Source organism: Eschrichtius robustus, chromosome 6, assembly GCF_028021215.1.
Source record: "Eschrichtius robustus isolate mEscRob2 chromosome 6, mEscRob2.pri, whole genome shotgun sequence".
NCBI classification, from domain to species: domain Eukaryota; kingdom Metazoa; phylum Chordata; class Mammalia; order Artiodactyla; family Eschrichtiidae; genus Eschrichtius; species Eschrichtius robustus.
In genome coordinates this window covers 76957123-76983699 of record NC_090829.1, presented here as the reverse complement: position 1 = coordinate 76983699, position 26577 = coordinate 76957123, and the positions used below count along the sequence as shown (strand labels likewise).

Sequence of the window (26577 nt, the reverse complement as noted above, 5' to 3'; positions counted from 1 at the left end):
TCTCTCTAATCTTTAGTTTTCGTCCATAAAATGTGGAAATAATATATATATATATTCCATAGGGTAGTTGTGAGACTTAAACAACATCAGGTGTGAAAGGCACTTAGGGCATCCACCCCTAGGTAGTAGCCTTTAATCAGTGGTAGCAAACATTTACTGCAAAGTCCCACAAAAGCAGCAAGAACAAAATAGCAGCCAGGCAGGGCTTGCAAAGGCAGGAGCTGAAATTTGGGCTCTTGTGATGCTTGATTTACAAAGCCTGTGTTTTGTGAGGTATGCTATCACCCAGGGGGGTGGAGGTGCCTTGGTTATGCCTGCTGGTTTCACCAGCTGGGATTTCCACAGAGTGGCTAACTGTGGGGCTGGGCCCGTGCCTTCCCCCCCGTTAGGTGCCTTTAAAATGGAAAGTAGGACTGTTAAGTCAGCCCACATCCTGGCTACTCAGCTTCTTTGGCACTTTCCACTTCCCAGCTTGAGGGTCCGCCCTAGCTTCCTGGCAGACTGCGACATAATTATCACACATTGTCTTCTCACATGTATGTAACTAGAAGCACAAAGATCCCTGAAAAGGTAGGAAGGGACTTTTCCTGTACTGGCACTCAACTCCCAATGGTTGGAAAGTTGAACATAAATTGCTTTGAACTTGAGCTTCAAGTGGCTGTGAAGTCTTGAGGGCTGCCCACTCCTTGGAAAGGGGTTAGCCTTCAATTTAAGACGAGCAGCATGAATTATGAAAGGAAAGGGACTTCTTCAAGGAGCTTGATGTTTAAAGGCCTTATATAAAAATTTAAAGGGAGGGCAGGTAACTGGATTAAAGCCAGCAGGAGACAAGCTTGGGATCAGTAAAGAGAGAGGAGGGTTTTGGTTTTCTTCTTGGAAAAGTTGGTTTATCTTAAAGGGAGATGGGGAAGGCAAGGGTCAAGCCTGTCATCCTGCTTCTGCTGCTTCCGGCCAAGAGGATGTAATTCAGATTGGAAAATGCAAAATAGATTATCCATATAAGAACTGATGGCAAGAAAGGTGAGGGCATAGTAACAGCACCAAGCTATTGCAACAGTCATAGCCAAAATAACTGCCATCGATTGTCCGTCTACTATGTGCCATCAGGACTTTGTAGACATTGTCTCTATATGAGGTTGGTGTTACTAGCCTCATTTTACATATGAATCCACAAAGCACAGAGAAATTAAGCCTGCTGGGTTTCTAGAGCTAGAAGGATTAGAACCCAGGCTCTCCTGCTCTGTCCACCTCCCCACACTGCTTTGAGAATGCTCTGTATCTCAGTCCTGAAGGAATTCAGTGGAAGGAGCTTGCCTATGTGATCACAGAGAAAATCACTTAGAAATCAATGTATAAAAATGGGAAATGCCTAGGATGTGAAAATATGGGAATTGGCAGATTCAAGCAACTATAGACTGGTAAGCTTGATCTTATTACCTGACAAAATTCTAGAATCCTAGCTTTTGCACTAACTGGCTGTGTAACCTTGCACAAATGACATAATCCCTCTGGGCTTTAGTTTCTTTGTCTATAAAGTATGTGCTTGTGACACATTATCTTTAAGGTCCCTTCTAGTTGTAAGTATTTCACCATAATAAGTTCCTTTTATGTATTCTGACAGTTTCAGTGTTGCAGCCCTATCTCCATCAGACACCTCATTTTCACTTTGCGTCAAATGCTCCAGCCTTGTTCAAAGGGTAAAAGGTTAAGAAGATGGAGTTTGGAGTGAAATAGTTATCGGTTCAAATCTCACCTCTTCTTATGGACTAGTTAGGTGACCTTAAGCAAATCATGTAAACCTTCTGTACCTCAGTTCTCTCCTCTGTAAAATGCTGATCTTTCATACCTTTCTATCTCATAGGGTTATTTTAAGGTTAAATGAAATAATATCTAAAACACTTAGCTCATTGCCTAGAATATAACAAGTACCCAGTAAATACTAGTTCCCATATTTCATTGATTCTGAGATTCCCTTTTCCCCTCACATTTTGCCATCTCTGAAATCAGGATGTGACAGATGAATGGATAAAGAAGATGTGGCACATATATACAATGGAATATTACTCAGCCATAAAAAGAAACGAAGTTGAGTTATTTGTAGCGAGGTGGATGGACCTAGAGTCTGTCATACAGAGTGAAGTAAGTCAGAAAGAGAAAAACAAATACCGTATGCTAACACATATATATGGAATCTAAAAAAAAAAAAGGTTCTGACAAACCTAGGGGCAGGACAGGAATAAAGACGCAGACGTAGAGAATGGACTTGAGGACACGGGGAGGGGGAGGAGTAAGCTGGGATGAAGTGAGAGAGTGGCAGGGACATATATACACTACCAAATGTAAAATAGATAGCTAGTGGGAAGTAGCCGCATAACACAGGGAGATCAGCTTGGTGCTTTGTGACCACCTAGAGGGGTGGGATAGGGAGGGTGGGAGGGAGATGCAAGAGGGAGGAGATATGGGGATATATGTATATGTATAGCTGATTCACTTTGTTATAAAGCAGAAACTAACACACCATTGTAAAGCAATTATATTCCAATAAAGATGTTAAAAGAAAATTGAAATAGCAAAGCAAATTATTATACAATATTGTGTGAACTAAAAAAAATATACTCATAGCCTATAGAAAAGAAATCAAAGTTCATTGAGTATCTTATGAGCTCTAAACATTAATTTTATCAATCACCTTAACTGAGCTGGTAGAACTCAGAGTAATTCTTTTCCTTTTCTCATGTATAGTTGGAACTTCAGGTGTTGAAAATATGCAGGGGTAAATCAACTCTACTTCAATTTAAAATAAAAGAAAATAAATATCCAGGGGGCCTGGTCTTTTCCCAACCTCTGTAGGCAGCTAATCTCTCTTTCTTTCGGTCTCATTTTAACAAATGAACCTTTATATTGAAAAGGATTTCTTTATTGGAGGCTGTACATCCAGAAATTTCTAAAACATTTTTTTTAATTGGCAAAAATGTTCTTAATCAGGTTTTTACTCAAGATTTTGAATAGAGCAGAACCAGTCAAGCCTGTTTGCACAGGGGCTTTCTCCTTGACAGAATGTTCACCCGTCTTTTGAGGGACTTCTCACCATGTGATGTGTTGGACTGTGGGCTTACAAAGCCATCGGACAGGCTGGCTTCTCACTGTAGCATAGCAGCCTGATTTCCAGTGTGACCAATTAGCTTTTCATTGGCTTGATGAAGGGCTTGATTGGACACTACAAAGTAAGCAGACACACAAGGTTTCAAACTGCCTCTTGAAAACGAGAGGTTAGTGAAGACTTTTTTCCCACTAGGGAACCTGAGGATTTCCCTTCTCCTTTAGGCTTCTTGGCCTCCTGCACAGCTCCCGCCCAAAGTGGCTGAGGCTCAAAGGCATCTGTGTGAGGCTTGGCAATTAGTAACTGAAAGCTTTGGTACCCATGGGAAAATTTGATAAAGTTTCAAAAATTAATAATCATACTTTTTGAAAAAAGAGGTGAGGAGACAGAAGCTACTTGTTTTTTCCCTAGGCTCCTGTGCTTAGACCAAGGAAGGCCGTCTCTGTGGCTCCCTTGCATGGCCAATCTGTGTTTCATGGACTCGGGGTCCTTGCTGACTGAGCCTCTTGTTGGTTGTATCATAAGCTATTCTTTCAGTCATTCAGTCATTGGTTGTGGGATATGGAGAACATTCCCAGTACATTCCAAGGGAGCACTTGACACAGACCCTACCCTCAGGAAAATTTGTTGTAGGATATCCATCCGTCTAAATGATTTGCACTGTCACTAGAACTTTTCTGCAATGATGGAAATGTTCTCCGTCTGTGTTCTTCAATATGACAGCCATTAGCTGCTTCAAATGTGACTGGGGAAATGAATTTTTAATTTTGTTTAATTAATTGAAATTTAAATAGCCTCATGTAGCTAGCTGATGGCTACTGTGTTGGATAGTAAAGCTCTAAATTATCATCTACCCATCCTTGCATTTTAATGTGAACGCATCTTTAGGGGGGGCACACTTCAGGCCATGTGGTATGGAGCAGAGAATGCCGGACTAAGATTGGCTTTCTAGACTCATCGTGTGACCTTGAGTGCCTTCCCCTCACTGGGTCTCAGTTTCCCTTCCTATAAATGAAGGACTAGCAGCCTGTAAGGGCTTTCGAGCTCTGACATTCCACTTGTTCTGCTTGGTTCTGGCCCCTGATGGGTGCTCTAGGAAGGGGCATGTTTTGTCACAGCCCAGTGCTCTGAGAAGGAAGGTTGTTGTCTCTGTTAAACCCACTGGCAGGGGCTGTTTGCAGAGCCACTGGGCATGTTTAGGAGTTCTTTTCTGGATGAGGGTCGTGGGAGAGGGAGCTGAGAGTAAGTGATGCTTTACTCTGGGAGGCTGGTGAAGATGTGGAGGGTGGAGGCCCTGGCCCCGTTCCTGGGATGGTGACCCATCTCTTTATGCATTCTAGAGGTTGCGAGGATACATTCAGTTGTCAGAAGAGAAAGGGGTTGGAAGAGGTGGCAGGACTCTACTGGGGCTGGCATTTCATGGAGAACTGAGACTGTCTCCCAGGTTTCACTCATCTGCTTGTCCTAGTGGGTATGCTGAGGCAATTACACATGTAGGAATTCAAGGATGTGCCTTTGGTTACTTTTACACAGTCCCCACCCCACATGGGGAACCATGTTCCCTGTGTTCCCCAAATGGGAATGGGCACATAGCCACACAATTACCCAGCATCTAGTCCCTGAAGACTAGTGCCTGCCTCGAGTTCAGGTTTACAGTCAGCACAGTTATGTCCTCACCCCTGAGACACTAGAGCACAGCAGGTAGATGGGAAGAGCCAGGCTTTCTCTGATCATGGTTGCCAAACAGGGGGCTACCTCTTTCCTGAGGTTGGTGGTAATGGTGGCAGTGGTGGGAGGGCTTTAGCTAGAACCTAAAAGCACAGGCATGCTTCAAGACCAGAAAGGCATAAAATCTATAATTGCTTCCACAAAAGTTTACAATGCAAGCATGATAACTAATAGTTTGCTTTTGTATAGGGCTTTCCAGTTTGGCAACTGCTTTACCTTAAATTTATTTTATTCTTACTGAGGTAGTATTGAAATATCCACTTGAGGAAATTGAAGGCAGAGCGGGTGAGGAACCTCCTCAAAGTTGCGAAGTTTTTTTGGTTTGGTTTTGGGGTTTTTTTTTGTTTTTTTGTTTTTTTTTTGAGGAAGTGGGGCACACCATGCGGCATGTGGGATCTTAGTTCCCCGACCGGGGATCAAACCTGTGCTCCCTACATTGGGAGCACGGGGTCTTAACCACTGGACTGCCAGGGAAGTCCCCAAAGTTGCTAAGTTGATATGAGTTGAACCCTGATTATCTAACTCCAAGTCTGTTGTTCTTTCTGCCACCCCTTGGGGCCTAGGAGCTCTGTGAGTGGCACAGTCAAGAAGTGCTGGGAGAGGACATGTCATAAAGAGGTCCTCATCATGTAGCAGATGAAGATGCCAACAGACATCTAGCAAGAATAGAAAGCACAGTAAGACGCCAGGCTGCGGGTGATGGATTCATTCTCACCAGCGAACTGTTGGAGGGAAGCTGCTGGCTGCCTTCCCTCAAGCCTGTGGGTCCTTACCTTTTATCTGTGTTCCTACCATGGGACGGGGCAGGAACCTTAGTCCAACTCTACGGGAGTGGCAGTGTGACACGAGTTGGGAGAATTCCCAGTGAGGAGGCTGCCTGCTTTCCTCTTTTGTGGTATTTCTGCTGACTGAAAAGCATGGGGCCACTTCTGGGCATTAGAAATCTCATAACTCTCATGCCTATTCTGGGAAGGCTTCCTGGAGGAAGGGGGACTGACAGCACAGGTCAGACCCTTTCTAGGGCCCTGCTTCTTTTTAGGGGGATTAACCCCAAAGAGCTAGTTACAGAACATGCAAATAAATTAAAAGAGAGACCTAGATGAAGAGCATGGAGATTAAGAGATCAACGAGGCAGAGGACTGTAAAATCCAGACAAGAGGAAGTAGAGGTGGTTTATTACAAATTTGAATTTTGGATGGTTCTTCATATGGTCTTCACATAATTATACAGCTTTAAAATTTTAATACATATTCATTGAAGAAATTTTAAAAACTATAGAACAGTATAAAGAAGAAGATAAAATATCTTAATAATCCCCACAACCCAGAAATATATTATATCCATATTTGGGATCATACCAAATTGATATTTCTGAAGGTTAAAAAAAAAAACCAGTTGAGCCTCAGCAATTTCATAAGATTCAGCCTAATGTTTGTATAGTACATGTATCATTAATATCCTATTTTTTACTTTATATATTGTGAGCATTCTTCCATGAAATTATAAATTACTCAAAAATAAAAATTTTAATGGCCGATTGGTGTTTCATTTAGAGCTATCTCAAGTTTATCTAACTAATCCCCTTCTGTTGGACATTTAGGCTGTTTGCAGTTTGGGACCACAATAAAAAGTGCTGCTTGAAACCCCTTCTCCTCAAATATTTGCCGTCATTTTCCCTTAGTTCCTTAGATGGACATCCAGAAGGGGAACTGAATTACTAGGTCATTGATTATGTATATTATTATTCATGATTCATATTACCAAATTGACCTCTGGAAAGGTTGCTGTCATTTTAAGTGCACTGGCAGGGATGTGGGCAGAGAGGGCTAGCCCTGAACTCTTGCCAGCAGTGAGGATTGTTGCCTTTTCAAAATCTTTGCAAATTTAAAGGATTTTAAAACATCTCATTATTTAGTTTGCACTTCCTTGATTACTAATTAGGTTGACTACTTTTTCTTGTTTATTGCTATTTCTTCTTTTTTTTGAAATGTATTTTTATATTCTTTGCCTGTTTTTCAGATAGGGAGTAGTATTAATCCTTTGTCAGATTTGTTGTAAATATGTTTCCAGATTGTCATTTACATTCTAAATTTTGCTTATACTCTAATATATAGTTTAAAAATTTCCGTAGACAAAATAATAAATATTTTCCTTTCTTATTTCTTCAGTGTTTTCATGTCTAGCTCTTTCTCATTCAGGGATCAGTTAAATACTCACCCATATTTTTTCTTACAGTGTTTTTTTTTTGTATGCCATTTTTAAGATTTGGTTTTCTACTCTAAAATTTATTTTGGTGTATAGTGTGAAGCTATGAAGATTAACTTGATTTTTCTTTTCCAACTAGTCTATTTTTCCAGTGCCATTTATTGAATAATTCATCTTTTCCCCATTTCTTTAGATTCTTCCCTTATCATATATTAGGTTCTTAAATATGTCAGATCTATATTAGGTCTGTTAATCAGGCTCCATTCATTTATGTGTTAATTCTTGTGTCTGTGCCACCTTTAATAATTGGACTTTAAAATATATATTTTTTAATATCTAGTAGGGCAAACCCAACACATTATTCTTCTTTTTTCCAAAACATGTTTAATTATTTTTATCCATGTATCCCTCCAAATGAAAGTCTAGTTGAAAATCCCTTCGGCACATAATAGGTACTTAGAGATTCATTCAACTGATATAATATTTAGCTTTTTAATCCAAAACCATGTTGATTTTATTTGAATTTTATTTTACTTGAATCTTCTTTAATGTCTTGCCTTCCTGAGATAAACCCTATTTACATATATGGAAAATCTTTAAATGGCATTTAATGAAAAATTAAATTTCTTTTTATAGCTTATTTGGACTTCATTTCTTTTAGTCGTAAGACAGCTTTATCTGTGATGAATGGTAGCCACTTTTATTTGCCATTGAATTACATCATAGAGTGGACAGCTGCATAACACAGTTATCCTAAACTTTAAATAAGTTTGCAGATAGTGTCATAACCACAACCTAGTTATTAAATGTTTTAAGTGGATGAATATTATATAAGGATCCTGTATATGAAAGATTAATATACAAAGAAGGGAATTTGCTCTATCTCAATTATTTCCAGAACAAATAAGAAAAATTGGACAGTGAAAAACATTAGAGAAACATTAACAACATTAGTCATAATCCCGTTTTCCAAAGATAATCGCTGTCTACTGTATGTATATGGTTTTTATACACACACACACACACACACACACACACACCAGTGTATATACAATGGGGATAAAGTTGTACATGCTATTTTATAATCTGCCTTTCTCACTTAACAATATACCATGACATTTCCCATGGCATTAATTATTCTTGTACAGTGTCATGTTTAATGGCTGCATAGAGTGGATAGACCATGGTTAATTTTACCAGTCCCCTGTGGTTGAACATTTAGGTTTCGTGTGAGTTTTCAATAGTATGAAGCCGTAATGAATGTTATTACTCCCTACTTTAACATTATGCTAGTCCTTAGCATATAAGCTCTGTTCTGAGTACATGTGCATATTCTTCCATGGAAAAGGCAGCCTCATGGCTCCCTGGTTGTGGCAAGGTCTCCTCTTCTTCAAGGAGCTGGAAAAGAGCAAAGAGGACTAGGTTTCCCAGCCTCCTAGAGGTATTCTGCTCAGTACTGGAGAAAATTGTAAGTATTGGAGAATTAATGAGAAAAGACTTTCAGAGATCCTGGAGCCATTTATTCTATGTAGCAAGTGGAATAAGGGTCCGATTCACCGGGGTTTGTATTCGCCACAGCTCCGGCCTCCACACCTAGCTCTGTGACCTCTCTAGCCCTTTCTCCACTCTCAGTGGCCTGACAGCTCAAGGCCAACCAAGGAAAAGACCCACAGGGCATGGACTCCCTTCAGGCCTCTTGTTTCTCCCTGCAAGCTGCTGGGGCTCCTCATGGGGCTCTGAAGATTCTGCCCACAGGTAGATGTTAGGGCTGCCTCATCTCAGATGGTGGCCTTGCTGTTGGGATGCGTTTTCAGTAGGGGTCCTTCTCAGAAATGCCATCTGGACCAGTACACCTTTGCCTGGAACCCAGAGCAGTGGGGAGAGGAGCTGGGGAAGACGGGATGAGGCTGGCCAGCTACAGGCTCCAGCACATAGAGATTAGTATGGGAGGGGTGCCAGGGACCATAGCGCTCTGGACACAGGAGGAGGGGCAAGCACTCAACCAGCAGCTGCTCTCCTGCTGGAGACAGAGGCTTTCTTTTGCATCTGGAGAACCTGGCTATGGGAGCAGGAGTGGTTAGAGTACTCGTCAAACAGCCCAGATTGGGTAGGAGAGAGAAAGAAACAATGAAAATTCAGAGTAACTGCAAGAGGAGTGTGAGCAACATGGCTTACAGGTATGTAGTGGGAAGGTGGAGAGGCAGTTATTAGCTGCCATTTTCTGAATTTACTCCCATTCACTTACTCGTTCACTCATTCATTTATTTATTCACATAGTCAACACTTTTATTGAGCATCTACTATGTACTAGGCCCCATGCTGGGGCTGCCAAGATAAACAGGAAGGAGGGAAGGAGTTTTATGTTGACATAGCATCAGCTATGTGTCTGGTACCTTCAAATAGATTTTCTCCTTTAATCATCACTACAGCCTGTGAAGTAGGTATTTTTACCTCTGATGAGGAAACAGACTCAGAGAGGTTAAGTAAACTGTCCAAGGGCACACAGTTAATAAGTGCTGGAGCTGGGAGTCAGACTTAGTTCTGCCTGAATCCAGAGCCTGTGTTTTGCTCAGGGCTGTGAGCTGCCTCTTGGGATGTTCCTGCCCTGGGAAAGCTCACCATTTGGTGCAAGATGGCTTGATGAGAGAATAGTGGCCAGGCTTGCTCTGCTGTGGCTGCCTGACTAGGAACACCTGAGAGCCTGCTTCTCATTCTGCCATGATCCAGCTCCAAGGGATCTTGTTAAATAAGTTTGCAGACCCCCTCTGCTGGCTCTAATCTTGACCATAACCCCTCATGGTCTAGGAGGGATCTTGGGTCAAGTTGTCATCACTCTGCTAGCTGGGGTTAGAGGCCAGAGAAATCTTCAGTTAGGAAGGCTCCCAGGAAAGGCACTGCCTAGGTATTTATAAAACTCATTTCAGGGACTTCCCTGGCAGTCCAGCGGTTAAGACTCCGTGCTTCCATTGCAGGGGGCACGGGTTTGATCCCTGGTTGGGGAACTAAGATCCCGCGTGCTGCACAGCGTGGCCAAAAACAAACGAACAAAAACCCAAAAAACTCATTTTGTGTTTAACCTCACTCCTTCTGGCCCTCTGTAACGAGAGAAAACCACCTCTGAAGCTTATCCTTAGAGCATAGGATCTGGCGCATAGCCTTTACCTCCCACCATCTGCCTCAGATTCCTCTTATCCAAGCTAAGGAATCTAAGTCATTTCTCTTCTCTAGTTACTTTCTCTTCCAGCCCAACCACCCTATTGGGTCTCAGCTAAACCATGAGTGTTAGTGGGCCATGAGTGAGGCAGATGATGGGTGATAGGATTTAGTGGTTAGAACTCAAAGCAGACTGTAGGGTCTCATTTTGACTTTGCTTTAGACCAGTGGTTCTCTACCATTTAGGGAGCTATTGACCCTTTCGAAAATCTCATGAAAACTGGAATTACACAATTTTCTTCTCAGAAGAATGGGCACATATGGGTTTATATGCAATAACTTGAATGCAGTTTCATGAGGTTCAAGGCCTTCCCCACCGCACACATTTTTGAGGGAAGGCTAGAAAGCCTGTTTCGGTTTACCAAGTGCTCCTGGAATGTGTGGCTTAGTATGTCCTCTGGTGAGCAGAGTTGAAGGTTACCTAGGCAACCCTTTGCAGACAACCCCTCCCCCTGCCCCAGCTCCTTGTTTTCCATATTCTGGAGAATTCTAGCTTCATGAGGTATTCGGATTACCTTGGTTTCCTATTTAACACTTGACATGGTTTGCTTCTTTCTAAAGAAATATCAGGCATCATGAGTCAGACTCTTCCTGATCCTGGTCATTTCCTAGCTTAAGCTGGCTCCTCATTCTGCTAGGTCTGTAAGGGAAGCTTTGTTGCTTATCTCTGGCAAACACTAACTCACCTCTCTGTTACTGTGGAGAGGGTCTGTGTTGTAGGGGGAAGCCATCATGTCTTAGCTACTCTTCTCTGTTGCCTGAAACCTACCAGAGAAACCTGAGGACTCACTACTGTCCTGTCCAGTCCAGGACCTTTCTGAGGTTCCCATAACCCATTGCCTCTTCTCTAGCTACTGCTCCTTCACTTTTCAGACACTTTCTTAGACCTTGAGTTTTATTAGCCCTTTGGGATTTTCTGAATATTTGTCCCTTGTATGTGTTGGGTTGGGTTGGCCAGAAAGTTCGTTTGGTTAGTGAATATGTTGTTCAATAAAGTTCTTTGTGAAAATGAAAAATGTGTCTTTTATTTTTACTTAAAAACTGAATGAGCTTTTTGGCCAACCCAATACTTCTACCATTGTGTTTCTTACCTGATACTAAAATTACATGTTGATGTGTCTGATTCTCCCTCTAAATTAAAAGTCCCTTAAGGTCAGGAACTCTGCATTTTTTATCATTATACCCATAGTGACTGGGACTTTACTTGGTACATATAGATGCTCAGTTAATATTTATTGAACTGAATTGGGTAGTGTTTAGATACCCAAGGTAATAACTTAAGGAGAGATTTAAAAATTCCTTAAAACTCTAGGAATCTTTCCATGGCCAACCCATCTATGTCAGTTTATCCAGAAACCTAAACATAGTATTGGCGGACATAAGGAGTTCATGCTTTCTCATTTCCATGGAAGGGGTGTGTGTGTGTGATGGGATGGGATGGGATGGGATGTGATGTGATGTGCACAGACCTTTCTTGGTTACAGCAATTATTTGAAAACAATACCAGAACAAGTCTTTTTTTTTTTTTTTTTAACTTTGTGTTTTTATTTATTTATATTTATTTATGGCTGTGTTGGGTCTTCGTTTCTGTGCGAGGGCTTTCTCTAGTTGCGGCAAGCGGGGGCCGCTCTTCATCGCGGTGCGCGGGCCTCTCACTACCGCGGCCTCTCTTGTTGCGGAGCACAGGCTCCAGACGCGCAGGCTCAGTAATTGTGGCTCACGGGCCTAATTGCCCCGCGGCATGTAGGATCTTCCCGGACCAGGGCCCGAACCCGTGTCCCCTGCATTGGCAGGCGGATTCTCAACCACTGCACCACCAGGGAAGCCCCAGAACAAGCCTTTTAATTCTCTCCAGTCATCTCTCCATGTCTGTGTCCTTCAATACTTTTTCGTATTTGTTCATCTCTCTGATATGTCTTAACGTCTCTTTTGTCTCTCTTTCGCGTTTGGTTCACATATCCTAAGACTGGCTGGACAGCAGTGACTCTGAGTAGCAACTACACAACTAGCTCAGGACCAAGGACAGCAGCACACACGTCCTTGAAGTGGGAGAAGGGGCTTTAGTTTGCTAAAGTTGGTTCAATAACATGACCTTTGTGTGTGGCCCTTCTCACCTGTCAGGCTGCACTTGCAATCCTGCAAACCTGGTTATTACTTTGGCCCTAGTTGTTCTATGTCTGCGGCGGACCTGTGTCCAATCTGTCCCTCTGGCATTGCTTCCACTGACGGGCATGGTAGTGAGACCAGGGCAGGAACGGCGCAGCTGTGGAATCAGAAAGCCTGGAGGTGGGAACAGGGAGAAACTCTGGGCTGGGATGAGAGAGACTGCTCCAGGAGCTGCCCATGAGGGTCTCCTGCTCTGAGCTCTGCAGTCAGCCATTGCTGCTTTACTGTGACCCACACCTGAATTTCAGGCCATGGGGGTGGGTGGGGGGAGAGGAAAGAGGCCTTGGGGACGTGCTGGGCCATTTCATGTTTGGATACCTGCCTGATAATGACAGAGGCCAAAGCTGGCTTTTCATAGCAACAATTTCATTTTTAACTGAGGTCATAATGTCCTGATTAAATCAGAATTAAAATTAAAATGCTATTGATGTGCACACTGGGGAAGAGGGAAAGAGACTGAGAGGGAGGGTCCCACAGAGTGAAACTTCTACGTGTCTGAACTTCCACAGCACACACCTCCTGCCTCTGAGTACCTCTGTAACTCTCTCTAAACATATTATAAAAGCAAATATACTGCTAATGTTCAACAGCTGGTTTATATTCAGCACTGACTGATTCATCACTGGCAAATGTTCTGTGTCACTTTGAGGACCCATCCAAGAGTAATGCTCAGTGTAAGAAAAAAAGACAATAAATCTACCACCCTCACCACCATCTGTGAGGCATGAGGACTTTAAATAACCTGATCAGTTAGCAAAGACTCTGTTAAAAAAAAAAAAAAAAGATGAGCAGGTATAGTCACTTCTGAAGTGGCCATTTTCTTGTGTCCAGAGGACACTGAGTGATGGCAACTTTTCTGGGAAGGGAGGGAGAGTGAGTGAATCTGTATTGCAGCTGAGGTCTCAGCTCAAGCTAATATTAAAGCTTGTGAAGAATAAACAAATGGTTTGCTCATTAGCTGGGCTTAGAGAGGTGTTACCCACATGTTTAAAGTGCTAATTATTAGTGATCTTTAATGGAGCTAATTTAGCAGTGGTAAGTGTTACACATTTCTGCTCTTCAGAAGTAGCCCATTAGCCAGGCCTTTATATCTAATATTGACTTTAGGAAGTTAATATTGAAACAGGCCACAATTAAGAGTTCACGTGAAGCGTGAGAGAGAGAAAGATGGAGGTGGGGTAAAAAAAGGCACAGAGAGGGACCAGGAGAGGAAGAGACACAGCTGCTATTAATCACCTTTTGTGTGGAAGGCACTGTGGATGAATAAGATTCGGTTCCTGGGCTGCTCATTCAGCACCACCTGTGTGCCAGTCCCTGCCCTCAAGAGCTTAGAGTCTAGAGAGGGATCCAGATGCAGGAGTGGAGATGGCATGGCAGTGAGGTGCCTGCCATGCGATGCACAGAGAAGGGAAGCCAGGCCCGCCTGGGGTCGGGAACGAGTTAGGGAAGGCACCCTGGAGAAGCAACACAGCTCACTATGGAGCAGGGCAGAAAGTGCTCGTTGTGAGGGGTGACGTTCAAGTGCATGTCAGAGTTCAGAGAAGGTAGACGTTGTGTCCCCATTGTGTAAAGACGGCTCAATCTGGCCATCAGCACAAGTCCCTGGCTACTGCCTCACACTGCAGAAGGCCTCGTCAGTTTGTCTGGAAAAGCTTAGGACTTAGCAGTTGCTGAAAGAGGAGCCTTTGTGTTTTTTTTCCTTCTCCCCTTTTGCGCTGAAATCAGGTGAGCTGAGGTTCGTGAATGTCCTTCTCTCAGAAGTCCCATGGCCTGGTGCCGGGGTCGGGGAGAGCCTACCACACCATCGCTGCTCTGTGGCTGCTGCTCAAGGGGAAGGAGGGTGCTGCCAGCTGGTCTGACATTTGCAGGTGTCAGTGGGGTGATAGATCCCCAGCTGGGGAGAGGCAGTGGATCCCTACACTGTGTGGTGCGTCTATTGCTGACACTAAGCTGCCCAGTCTCTTTCTCGGCCAGATGTATTCCTTCCGCTGAGCTCTGCACACGCTTCCTGCCTCAGTGGCAGGTGTTTTAAGGAGAGCTCCAAGGCACATATTTATAGTTCCCGGAGGAGTTTCCCACAGGATGTTGCCTCAATAGCTCGTTAGCGTGTCTGTAAAGAGGAGACAAGCCAATCACCTCCGTGTGTGTGTGTGTGTGTGTGTGTGTGTGTGTGTGTGTGTGTGTGTGTGTGTGTCTTTCTTTCCAGCTCTTTGTCTCTCACTCTTACCCTTTCCCCTCTCATTCTTGCCACCTCTCTCTCCTCTTGGGTTAATATAGGAAAGGGGGAAGGAGAGAAGGGACAGTGAGGGGAATAAAGATCATTGCCACTTTGCACCGACAGGTTCCCTCTCAGCCCAGCTGCACTGACAGCATCTTCTCCCAAGGGCTTTGCCCGTCTAGTCCCTACAGAGAAGGGGCCATGTCCTCAAGTCTCTTCCCTTTATGAATAGTTCCACATTGCATCTTCAGGGTCTTCCACAAACTCTCAGCCTGCTTACTGGCCTGGCAGGCTCCCAGGAGGTACCTAGCAGACAAGCATTCCTCCTGCTTCTCTTAGAACCTAGGGAGAAGATATAAAGAGGCCAAATTCCAGTGCCCCCTGCCCCCCAGCCCACCACCCACCTCAGCAGGGGCTGTGTGTCCCATTCTCCCTGTCTCCTTCAAGATAGAACAGAATGTGACGTGGAGGTTGGAGTCAGCGCCTGCTGGGTCCAGCTCTGTTCTGGAACCACAGCCTTCCTTTGGGACCAGCCAGATTCCACCAGCTCTGGCCCTTGCTGCGGCACAGTCCAGCTCTCTGAGCTCCTGCAGGCGCTTGCGGACACATCTTTGCCAGGGCCTTCTCGGGAGCCCACCCTACTGAGATTGTTCAAGTTCAGAATGAGATCACGGAGCCCACCCACCTCCCCCATGCCCTCCTCTCCGTGGCTGCATAACCCTGCTTTTCTGTTCAGCCTGTTCTCTGTCTCTAGCACACAGCTTGCTTGCTCCTTCCTCTCTGCCTTGGCACATACTGCTTCCCACCAGAGCACTGTTCCATGGCCCTTCCCTTATTCAAAACCTAGTTCAAAGATCACCTCTTGGGGGAGCCACCCTGATGAACTGCCTCCAACTCACCACTCTTACTCTCTGTCTTCTTAGGACCTGTGCGTGCTCAGTTTCAGTGCAGTGTTTCTTTATCCTCTTTTGCTTGACAGGCACTGTGCTAGGTGTTGGGGTAGAACACCGAGTAAGACGTGGTCCCCACCCTTGGGGTGTCAGGATCGGTTAATGGGCAACAGAATGAAAACGTAGAAATGCCTTTCAGGAGTGACAGAGTACAAGGTACAGTCAGGGACAGCTCAACTTGTTGGGGAGGTCAGGGAAACTGCCCAGAGGAAGTGATGGATTAGAGAAAGATTTAAGAGGTAGAATCAACAGAGCCAAGTGACTGAATCGATATTTGCAATATAGGAGCGGGGGTGGGGTGGAGTTTAGGATATGCCTCCCAGGTTTCTGTTTGGGTAACTCAGTGGTTGAGGGCACCAGTAATCAGGGTAGAGGGGGTGCAGGGCAGCCATGTTGGAGGCAGGATGGGAGGGTCTTTACCAGAATCTCAGACTCTTAAGCTTTGTTGTTTTTTTTTCTTTTTAAGGGAACTTTATTATTTTTCTTTGTTTATTTTTGGCTGCGTTGGGTCTTCATTGCTGCGTGGGCTTTCTCTAGTTGCGGCCAGTGGGGGCTACTCTTCTTTGTGGTGCGTGGGCTTCTCATTGCAGTGGCTTCTCTTATCGCGGAGCATGGGTTCTAGGCGCATGGGCTTCAGTAGTTGTGGCTCGCGGGCTCTAGAGCGCAGGCTCAGTAGTTGTGGCGCATGGGCTTAGCTGCTCCGCGGCATGTGGGATCTTCCCGGACCATGGCTCGAACCCATGTCCCCTGCATTGGCAGGCGGATTCTTAACCACTGTGCCACCAGGGAAGCCCCTAAGTTGTTTTTTTATAGAGAGTCTGGTAGCTTCCTGGTGTCAGGGGAAATGGGCATTAGGTATTTTATTAGGCAGGAAACTCTCAGAGGGCAAAAATTGGGTCTCCCCTCCAAAGGAGCAAATTGCCTGAGATAAGCACTGTGTTCTCCTTAGACGTGGAGCTCCCTAGGGTGGGGGCACCTTTCCTTCCTCTGTTTCTCATCCAGTGTTGCCCAGTGTTCAAGGCTTTGCACCTGTGGGTGGGAGTGCAGGTGCGGTGAACGGGCATAAGCCGCCCGGCTGCTCTGTCCTCCAGGGCCATCTCAGAGATGGCATCTTGGCCTGTAAATATGATCAGTGACAGTGTTTATGGTACTGAGAGCAGTTAGAGAAGGCGGAGGGCTCTGAGGGTTGGGGTAACGAGGAAGATTTGTTGTGAAATTAAAATATTTGATTCATGAGAGAGTGGTTTTAAGCTACCAAAATTCTGAGCAGTTTGGACAAGTGTTATTGATAAATATTCCTACTGCCAAGAAACAAGACATGGTCCAGTCTCAATGCCCTGGAGGGGGATAGCCCTCCTGGATAGCCTTTTTATTCCAGAGCTGGATTTGAGTTCTGGGTCACAGAGTAATGGCTGAATCTCTGGAATCCTGGGCAGGGGGGAGGGGTCATGAGCAGCAGCAGTAGGTCAGATTCTAGAGGTTCTGTTTAGACTGGGCTAAAGGATGCTTCTGTCTATCTCTGCCTCTGAAGCAACTCTGGAATAGAAAGACATACTTTAGAGTATATCACTTCCCTAAACACAATGCATATTCATCACCTGGGTTTCTTGTTAAAATACAAGCTCTGATCTTGTAGGTCTGGGGTGGGGCCTGGGATTCTGCATTTCTAGCAAGATGGTAGATGATGCTTGTTACTTTAAGTAGGAAGGATTTAGGACTCACCATTAGGAAGCCTTTCCTTTGGGCTCCCTGGCATTCTGTACACTTGATGTCTTACCTCTAATAATACCTCATTGTCCTGTCTGCATACCTATCTACCTCTGCCTGGAAGACCCCTGGAGAGCAGCGTCCATTTCTTATTTGTCAAAGTATCACCACAGCCTAACATAAGGCCTAGCACATAATAGGTGTTCAATAGAGAATTGATAAAAGAATGACCCTGGGAATAGGAAACTGTCCAAATAATGCCAAAACCAAGGTTCTGCCTAATGAGCTCTTGGAATTCTCAGCTATAAGCCAGCTCTCTTTTGTACAGCAGATCCGTCAGTGTTTCAGTGCCACCGTGATCAAGGCTCCCATGCTGGACACCACAGGGATGGCGTGGAAAGAGGAGGCAGAGACCTGAGCATTGGGAAATTTGCTGTCTCAGTGGCAAAACAGGGTTAGGGCCCATTTGATGCAACATTAGCATACTTACACAATAACTTCTAACTAAGTGCAAATTAAGGGGGTGTGACTGAGAACCAAAAGGAAACAAAGAGCAATCCATGGGTACCCTGGCAGCTTGCACCTCCAAATGCTCAACACTTACTTGTTTCTTCACTTGTTGAAATCATGATTGCATCCTAAAGGAGGTTAGCATAGACAAGGCACCCAGCTGCCCTGGGAGACTCACTGCCATCCCAGAGCCACAAAACCACAGTCAGGGCCTGTGACCCAAGGGCTGGTCCTGCTCTTGCCACGTGGGGCCACACAGAGGCTGGGAGCCAGAGGGAGGATCATTGGCATCTTCCAGCAACGGAGCAGTGCCTAGGAAAATGTGAAGAGGAACAGGCAGCAGCAACGTGAGCATAACCCATTTGGAGTGAGGAGGAGGTAAGAGTGGGGCTTGGAGAAGACCCATGCTGGAGGTCCTGGGGAGATGGCGGTGGTAATTTTTACCTCCCTAATAGACGCAGAGCGTTTCAACTTTGCTACTTAACAGAACAGCAGGCTTGTAAATCTGACAGCAGCAGGACATGAATGGGGTGGGATTAGCACTGAACGGGGGAAGCGTGCCTTTGTCCTTAAGATAAAGCACAGCACTCATGTTGGGCCAGGCCCATGAGGGAACCCTCTGGTTCTTTCTTTTCCTGCGGTAACCCCAAGGGCACAGGGACCTTTATTTCTTCTCAGGCTTTCTTTAGAGGTAGCAAGGGGCCTAGGGTTTATAGTCTAATAGTGCTATCAAATGTACCTTGTATCAGAGAGAGTAATTGCAGTTCATGTCTTCCTCCTTCAAGGTGTGTATGCCCCCGGAAGTTCTCCCATCACTAGTCTCGCATTTTGGTAACTTGGGCTGTCCGCAAAATGGGGTGACGTGCCCTGAACATTCCAATCCCTAAACTGATTCCTGGGAAAGAATGGGCTGGGAGGCCAGGGAAGAGTTGTTTTTTTTTTTTTATAAACATCTTTACTGGAGTATAACTGCTTTACAATGGTGTGTTAGTTTCTGCTTTATAACAAAGTGAATCAGTCATACATATACATATGTTCCCATATCTCTTCCCTCTTGCATCTCCCTCCCTCCCACCCTCCCTATCCCACCCCTCTAGGTGGTCACAAAGCACCCAGCTGATCTCCCTGTGCTATGCGGCTGCTTCCCACTAGTTATCTATTTTACATTTGGTAGTGTATATATGTCCATGCCACTCTCTCACCTTGTCACATCTTACCCCTCCCCCTCCCCATATCCTCAAGTCCATTCTCTAGTAGGTCTGTGTCTTTATTCCCGTCTTGCCACTAGGTTCTTCATGACCTTTTTTTTTTTTTCCTTAGATTCCATATATATGTGTTCGCGTACTGTATTTGCTTTTCTCTTTCTGACTTACTTCACTCTGTATGACAGACTCTAACTCCATCCACCTCACTACAAATACCTCCATTTCGTTTCTTTTTATGGCTGAGTAATATTCCATTGTATATATGTGCCACATCTTCTTTATCCATTCATCCAATGATGGACATTTAGGTTGCTTCCATGTCCTGGCTATTGTAAATAGAGCTGCAATGAACATTTTGGTACATGACTCTTTTTGAATTATGGTTTTCTCAGGGTATATGCCCAGTACTGGGATTTCTGGGTCGTATGGTAGTTCTATTTTTAGTTTTTTAAGGAACCTCCATACTGTTCTCCATAGTGGCTGTATCAATTTACATTCCCACCAACAGTGCAAGAGGGTTCCCTTTTCTCCACACCCTCTCCAGCATTTATTGTTTCTAGATTTTTTGATGATGGCCATTCTGACCGGTATGAGATGATATCTCATTGCAGTTTTGATTTGCATTTCTCTAATGATTAATGATGTTGAGCATTCTTTCATGTGTTTGTTGGCAATCTGTATGTCTTCTTTGGAGAAATGTCTATTTAGGTCTTCTGCCCGTTTTTGGATTGGGTTGTTTGTTTTTTTGTTATTGAGCTGCATGAGCTGCTTGTAAATCTTGGAGATTAATCCTTTGTCAGTTGCTTCATTTGCAAATATTTTCTCCCATTCTGAGGGTTGTCTTTTGGTCTTGTTTATGGTTTCCTTTGCTGTGCAAAAGCTTTTTCGTTTCATTAGGTCCCATTTGTTTATTTGTGTTTTTATTTCCATTTCTCTAGGAGGTGGGTCCAAAAGGATCTTGCTGTGATTTATGTCATAGAGTGTTCTGCCTATGTTTTCCTCTAAGAGTTTGATAGTGTCTGGCCTTACATTTAGGTCTTTAATCCATTTTGAGTTTATTTTTGTGTATGGTGTTAGGGAGTGTTCTAATTTCATACTTTTACATGTAGCTGTCCAGTTTTCCCAGCACCACTTATTGAAGAGGCTGTCTTTTCTCCACTGTATATGCTTGCCTCCTTTATCAAAGATAAGGTGACCATATGTACGTGGTTTTATTTCTGGGCTTTCTATCCTGTTCCATTGATCTATGTTTCTGTTTTTGTGCCAGTACCAAACTGTCTTGATTACTGTAGCTTTGTAGTATAATCTGAAGTCAGGGAGCCTGATTCCTCCAGCTCCGTTTTTCTTTCTCAAGATTGCTTTGGCTATTCGGGGTCTTTTGTGTTTCCATACAAATTGTGAAATTTTTTGTTCTAGTTCTGTGAAAAATGCCAGTGGTAGTTTGATAGGGATTGCATTGAATCTGTAGATTGCTTTGGGTGGTAGAGTCATTTTCACAATGTTGATTCTTCCAATCCAAGAACATGGTATATCTCTCCATCTATTTGTATCATCTTTAATTTCTTTCATCAGTGTCTTATAATTTTCTGCATACAGGTCTTTTGTCTCCTTAGGTAGGTTTATTCCTAGATATTTTATTCTTCTTGTTGCAGTGGTAAACAGGAGTGTTTTCTTAATTTCACTTTCAGATTTTTCATCATTAATGTATAGGAATGCAAGAGATTTCTGTGCATTAATTTTGTATCCTGCTACTTTACCAAATTCATTGATTAGTTCTAGTAGTTTTCTGGTAGCATCTTTAGGATTCTCTATGTATAGTATCATGTCATCTGCAAACAGTGACAGCTTTACTTCTTCCTTTCCGATTTGGATTCCTTTTATTTCTTTTTCTTCTCTGATTGTTGTAGCTAAAACTTCCAAAACTATGTTGAATAATAGTGGTGAGAGTGGGCAACCTTGTCTTGTTCCTGATCTTAGTGGAAATGGTTTCAGTTTTTCGCCATTGAGGACAATGTTGGCTGTGGGTTTGTCATATATGGCCTTTATTATGTTGAGGAAAGTTCCCTCTATGCCTACTTTCTGCAGCAGGGCTTTTATCATAAATGGGTGTTGAATTTTGTCGAAAGCTTTCTCTGCATCTATTGAGATGATCATATGGTTTTTCTCCTTCAATTTGTTAATATGATGTATCACGTTGATTGATTTGCGTATATTGAAGAGGAAGAGTTGTTTTATCTTCCCAAATTGCACTGAATCTTGCCAGGGAATTGGTTCCCAGTACTTTCTTTCAAAGCATAATGATCTGATAACCTGAAGATCTTAAAGGCTAATAAATATGAAGAGAAGGTTTAAAAAGTCTCAGAATACTAGAGCTGAGTGGTACTCTCGAGATCATCTACTCAGATCACCAGCACTTGGTGTGACAGATGAGGCCACTGACCTTGTGCAAGTCACTTTAGGAAGGGTTAACATTTCATTCATGTATTTATTCTTTCATCAAATATTTATTGAATATTTACTATGAGTCTGCCCAGACATGTACCTGGGAGTGAAAACACGTTGCTATTTCATTGGTCCTGTTTGAGTTAGCGTTCAGTGAAGTTCCCCTTTCTTACAGATTCTGACAGCTGGTTTCACAAGGATGGTGGGGGAATTGACACATAGAATCTTTAGCCAGTGCAAATAGGTTTTCTATGCAAGGTCACCAACTTCTGAGCTGCTGGGCTAATTAGTTTACCTCTACTTGGCTTTACATAATACATACATTATTGAAAAGTTATTTGTAATTCAATTTTTTGTCAAATGAGAAACTAATTCAAACCACTAAGGCAACTTTTATTTGAAGAAACCCTGGAGCAAATCCTTTTATAATGTGAAAAATTTTGTTGTTGCTGTTGGAAATGATTATCCCCTATTTAAGGATTTTGTAAATCTGGACACTTTAGGTTTTCTTATGGTGGGCACACAACCTGGGAGATAGCTCAGTTGTGGTCTGAACGGGATGAGGGAAGACTCTGGCCTGAGAAGAGGAAGCCCCGCTGGGAATCTTAGACCAGCCCAACCCAAGATAGTGACATATACTCGGGCCAACAATTGCAAGCTGCCTGGACAAGCTGCTCCCCTTCTCTCAGGTCTTGGAGTCTGGAGGGGAGAACGGAGTGGTGGGGCATGATGAGTGGGGTATGCAGGATGAAATTCCAAATTCCCTCTCTCTCTCTCCACAGGTGGGAGTGGGGAGAGGGCAGGATGAGGAACCTTTTGCTTCTTTTAGAGCAAATTTCAAACTCTTCCTTAATATCTGGGGACTGTGTGGAAATAGAGCCGTCTTGTATACTTTAACATGGTAGGGGAAGCGAGGAAGAACAGTGGAAAAAAACAGGACAGGAGTTTAGGAGAGAAGAGGATTATGTGGATTCTTATTATACAGTAAAATCTCATTACTTTCGGTCTTGCTATTTTCGAACTTGTAAATAATCTAGACGAAGACAGGACTGAAGTTTAACTTTTCTTATTAAAATTTTTTCTCTAGAAATTAATAGTGTATGTAGTGATGTAAAGGAGAGTGTTTTAAAACTGATGTATAGAAAGACACAGTCCACATATGAAAATAAACTATTTTCATGCAGAAGCATCATTCTACTCAAGCAATTCATATATTAAAGATGATCCTTATCTAGTTGGTAAAGCTTGATAGGACTCTTCCTTGCCCAGGAAGCTGAAACTTCTTATTGCATCATGGTGAAAATTTACCTATGTATCTGTTTGTAATTTCTACAGTAATTTATATGGATCCTAATTAGTTTCTACTAGTGAGGTTTAATTGCTTTCCTGTGTTGGAAGATAAAGTCAGAGCATAAAGATCTGTAGAAATAAGAAAGTACAAAACCACGCTTATAGTTAGAACTTCCTTTTTTATGGTGTTATTTTTTTTCCTCTATTGCCCACGGTCTTCTCAAAGTGAGCCTTGCAGCTGGTTAATTCAGCATCAGCTACTCTGGGCCAGCTTGTAAAGAGAAGCAACTAATGAAAAAAAGCCTCACTGTCTTCATTTAGTGAAAAATGAAAAAGAAGAAATAGGTGAAAGGGTCAGAGGCCCTTTGGAAATTTGTTTGGGGTTAGGGTATGACCTCTGACCGTGGAAACTGGCGTTCTGGGGATACTTCTCTTCTCCTCTTTGGTTGAGTGTGCAGCTGTCTCATTTCCCTTCCCTAGGCCAGTGATCTTAGTCCCAGGTTGTTGCCAGAATTCCTAACAATTTTGGATCCTTGAAATAGTCAATGTTTAGGGATTGAGACACCCTGAGTGGGACCATCCTGTCCAGCACATTTCTCCCCTCTGTAAATTGTCAGGTTGGAACCACAGGAGAGTAAGCCAAGTGGAGAAAGGCACTAGAAGGGGTGTCTGTGGTCTCTGGTTCTCTCTCACTGAGCTGACACAGGGCCGCCACTCTTCTGGGGTCCCTCTGTGCCATGTCCCTAGAGGCGGTACACAGCAGAGATTCAGCCTGCAGGGCTCTGAGTGTGGGCTGGCTCTCCCTGAGAGTCTTTGTGGGGTACTCAGGGTAAATGATAGGGGTGCAGTGGGCTGGCCTGGAGTTTTTGTGAGCGTGTGTAAGCTGAGTCCTCCCTTCCCACGCATCGCACACGGGGCTGGGTTGTCCTTTGCCTCCAGAGGCTGCTGTTTCTCGAGGCACATTGTTATTTTCCATTCTGTGTGAGCCCCAGGCCTCTGCCCCCAACCCTCTAACAGGAGCTCAACTGGACTCCTGAAAGGACTTTCCAACTGAGAAGCGAGATTTAGGCAGAGAAAGAGTTGCTGAAGAAGGGAAGGTGTTTCCTTCCCACGGGATTGACATTGCTCACCAGCTGTCCATTGTGGACTGAGGACGGTGTTACTGAAAGGGCGGGAGAAGAGGTGGGGAGGGGTTTTGCACTCAACTTTGCTTGTCACTTGGGGATTTTCACTTTTCCCATCTGTAAAATGAAGACTAACAGTTGCTGTGCCACATAGAGGAAAGGCAAAAAGAATTATTTAGGGCATTGTGGTCCATCTTGATGTTAATTAACCTGTTCAGCAGATATTTACTGAGTGTCTACTGTGTATCAGCCACTGTGCTAGCACTAGAAGTACAAAAATGATTTCTAAAAAGCCCCCATCTTCAAGTTCACAGCAACAGGGCTGTAGTTGTTGCCTCCAGGGCTTGGAGCTTTGTGTGTGTTTTGGGGGGTGACTTGGACTGGTCTCTCCTTGAAAAGGACCTGGAGGGCCAAACCCTTGGTCACCCCTATGGCCTGGCATCATGTGGAAGTGTCCTTTCTGTTGTGGAGCCTCTCCTGCTCTTGGGCTGGGCTGTGGGGCCTGAGCAAGGCATTACTTTCTGGCTCATGACGGGGTTGGGAAACTAAGGGTGGAACTGAGGGATTCAGCCATTTGGCCTCTTTCACCCTTATTCTTTCTGTTTTGTTCTCTGACAGGGTCTTTTCGGAATGATGGTTTGAAAGCTTCTGATGTCCTTCCCATCCTAAAGGAAAAAGTGGCCTTCGTGTCTGGTGAGTGTCTATGGAAGCTTCCTTTATAGTGGACCTAGAGAAGGTGTGTGTGTGTGTGTGTGTGTGTATGTGCGCGCGCGTGTGTGCGCAGGCACTCACTTCTCTGTGTGCTAGTGAGAGAGGAGTGGTGGTGGAAGCGATGCTCAGAGCAGCTGCTTCCTCTCTCCAGAGGCAGGCAGACAGGGAAGGGAGCTCTCTGGTCCCCGCTGGGTGTCCTGGAGGATGTTCACAACAAAGGGTGAGTACCCTCCCCCCACCTTGCACCCACACACATCCACCTCACCCCGCCCCACCCTCCCAGGCTTGTCAGGGCCACAGGAGCTGCTGAGGCCCCTCTGAGAGATGCTCCAGCTGGAGGGGTCTGTCCCCTTCACACATTCCCACAGGTTTTATTTGGGTTCATCTCTGGATGAACAGGTGGACAGGGGATTTAAATTTTTTCTTGCTCCTTCTTATCTCTCCTTCCAGCAAAGGGAACTCAAGTGAGTAGTTGTATCTATTTATTTATTTTTCTGAATAGTACTCATTTCCTACTTCTCTCTCCAACCCATCTTATGCACCGGGTCCCTTTCATGTCTAATTCAGGGGTTATCAAACTGTAGCCTGTGTTTTGCTGCAGGCCAGCCACCTGTTTTTGTAAGTAAAGTTTCACTGGAACATAGCCATGTGCATTCACTTAGTAGTGTATTAATTAGCTTCCTATTGCTGCTATAACAAGTTGCCACAAAGCTTGGTGGCTTACAGCAACAGAAATGTATTCTCTCACAGTTACGGAGGCCAGAAGTCCAAAATCAGTTTATTGGGCTGAAGTCAAAGTTTCAGCAGGCTGTACTGCTTCAGGAGGCTCTAGGGGAAAATTTGTTTCTTGCCCCCTTCCAGCTTCTGGGGGCTGCCAGCATCCCTTGGCTGGTGGCCACATCACTTCCATCTCTGCCTCCATGGTGGTATTGCCTTCTGCTCTTCTGTCTGTGTCAAATCTCCCAATGCCTCATGGTAAGGATACTTGTGACTGCACTTAGGGCCTACTCAGATATTCCAGGATAATCTTCCCATCATAGGAGCCCTATCTGCAAAAGCTCTTTTTCCAAATAAGGTGACATTTACAGGTTCCAGGGGTTAGGATTTGATATGTTTGGGGGTCATTATTCAGCTTTTTACAAGTATTGTCAATGGCTGCTTTGTTACTGTAACAGCAGAGTTGAGTAGTAGTAGTTCTAGCAGAGACCAGATGGCCACAAGCCTAAAATGTTTACCATGTGGCCCTTTAAGAAAAAGTTTGGTGACCCCTAATGTAATTGAAGCCAAACTATAAGGTGCACCAACATCACTCTGGGTGCCAGTTCTAGGGCATTAATATAGGCCTCCTGGATCAGAATCTCTGGCAGGGGCTGGGGGAATGGCAGTGTGAGAATAGCGAAGGATCATATTTTAAGAAATACACACAGGTGCTTAATACACCTTCGTGGATTGAGCCTTTGTTTCTGGATGATTCTGGTCATCTACAAGGAGTGGCGATTCAATCACAGTGAAAGAGCCAGCACAGTCCCACAGTGCAGGGGTTCACCCCTGCTGGTGGGTGATAGCCAAAATGGAGAGAAGGGAGAGAGAGGAAGGGGGTTTGAGGAAGGAGAAACCAAGTAGCAGGTGTCTCCCACCTGACCAGAGGGAAGAGGCGAGAGGGCAGAGTATGTGATGGTAGTATGTAAGCCTTTGAAAGGTACAGAGTGCATTCCATATTATTATTATTATTAGTAGTAGTAGTAGTAGTAGTGGTAATAATAATATAGTGTTTTGCTATTGTTTTTGCTGTTAGAGAGAGTGGCTGGGAAGCTGCCTTTCCTTTCCCCATTTAGTGTTAGTTGCTGGCATATCTTATTAGGTGGTAAGCCCCTGTCACTGAAGATGGTGAATCTCAGGCTGATCCCTTGGCAGGATCACGTGGCAGCGACTTCAGTATGGGTAGAGGTGGAAGACAACCTCCAAAGCCTTTGTAGTCTTGGATCTGGGTGCTTGCTGAGCATGTGGG

The 26577-nt window shown here is 44.2% G+C and overlaps 1 protein-coding gene across 4 annotated transcripts in view; it reads left to right on the top strand.

Annotated features, from left to right (window-relative positions):
• The window catches only part of LOC137766390 (kalirin), a 469434-nt gene that overhangs the window by 161077 nt on the left and 281780 nt on the right, over nucleotides 1-26577 (top strand). For all 4 annotated transcript variants that reach the window (XM_068546591.1, XM_068546590.1, XM_068546593.1 and 1 more), the window contains exon 2: nucleotides 24477-24551. In XM_068546591.1, coding sequence (XP_068402692.1) covers nucleotides 24477-24551 — 75 coding nt within the window. The remainder of the gene's footprint in view (nucleotides 1-24476; nucleotides 24552-26577) is intronic.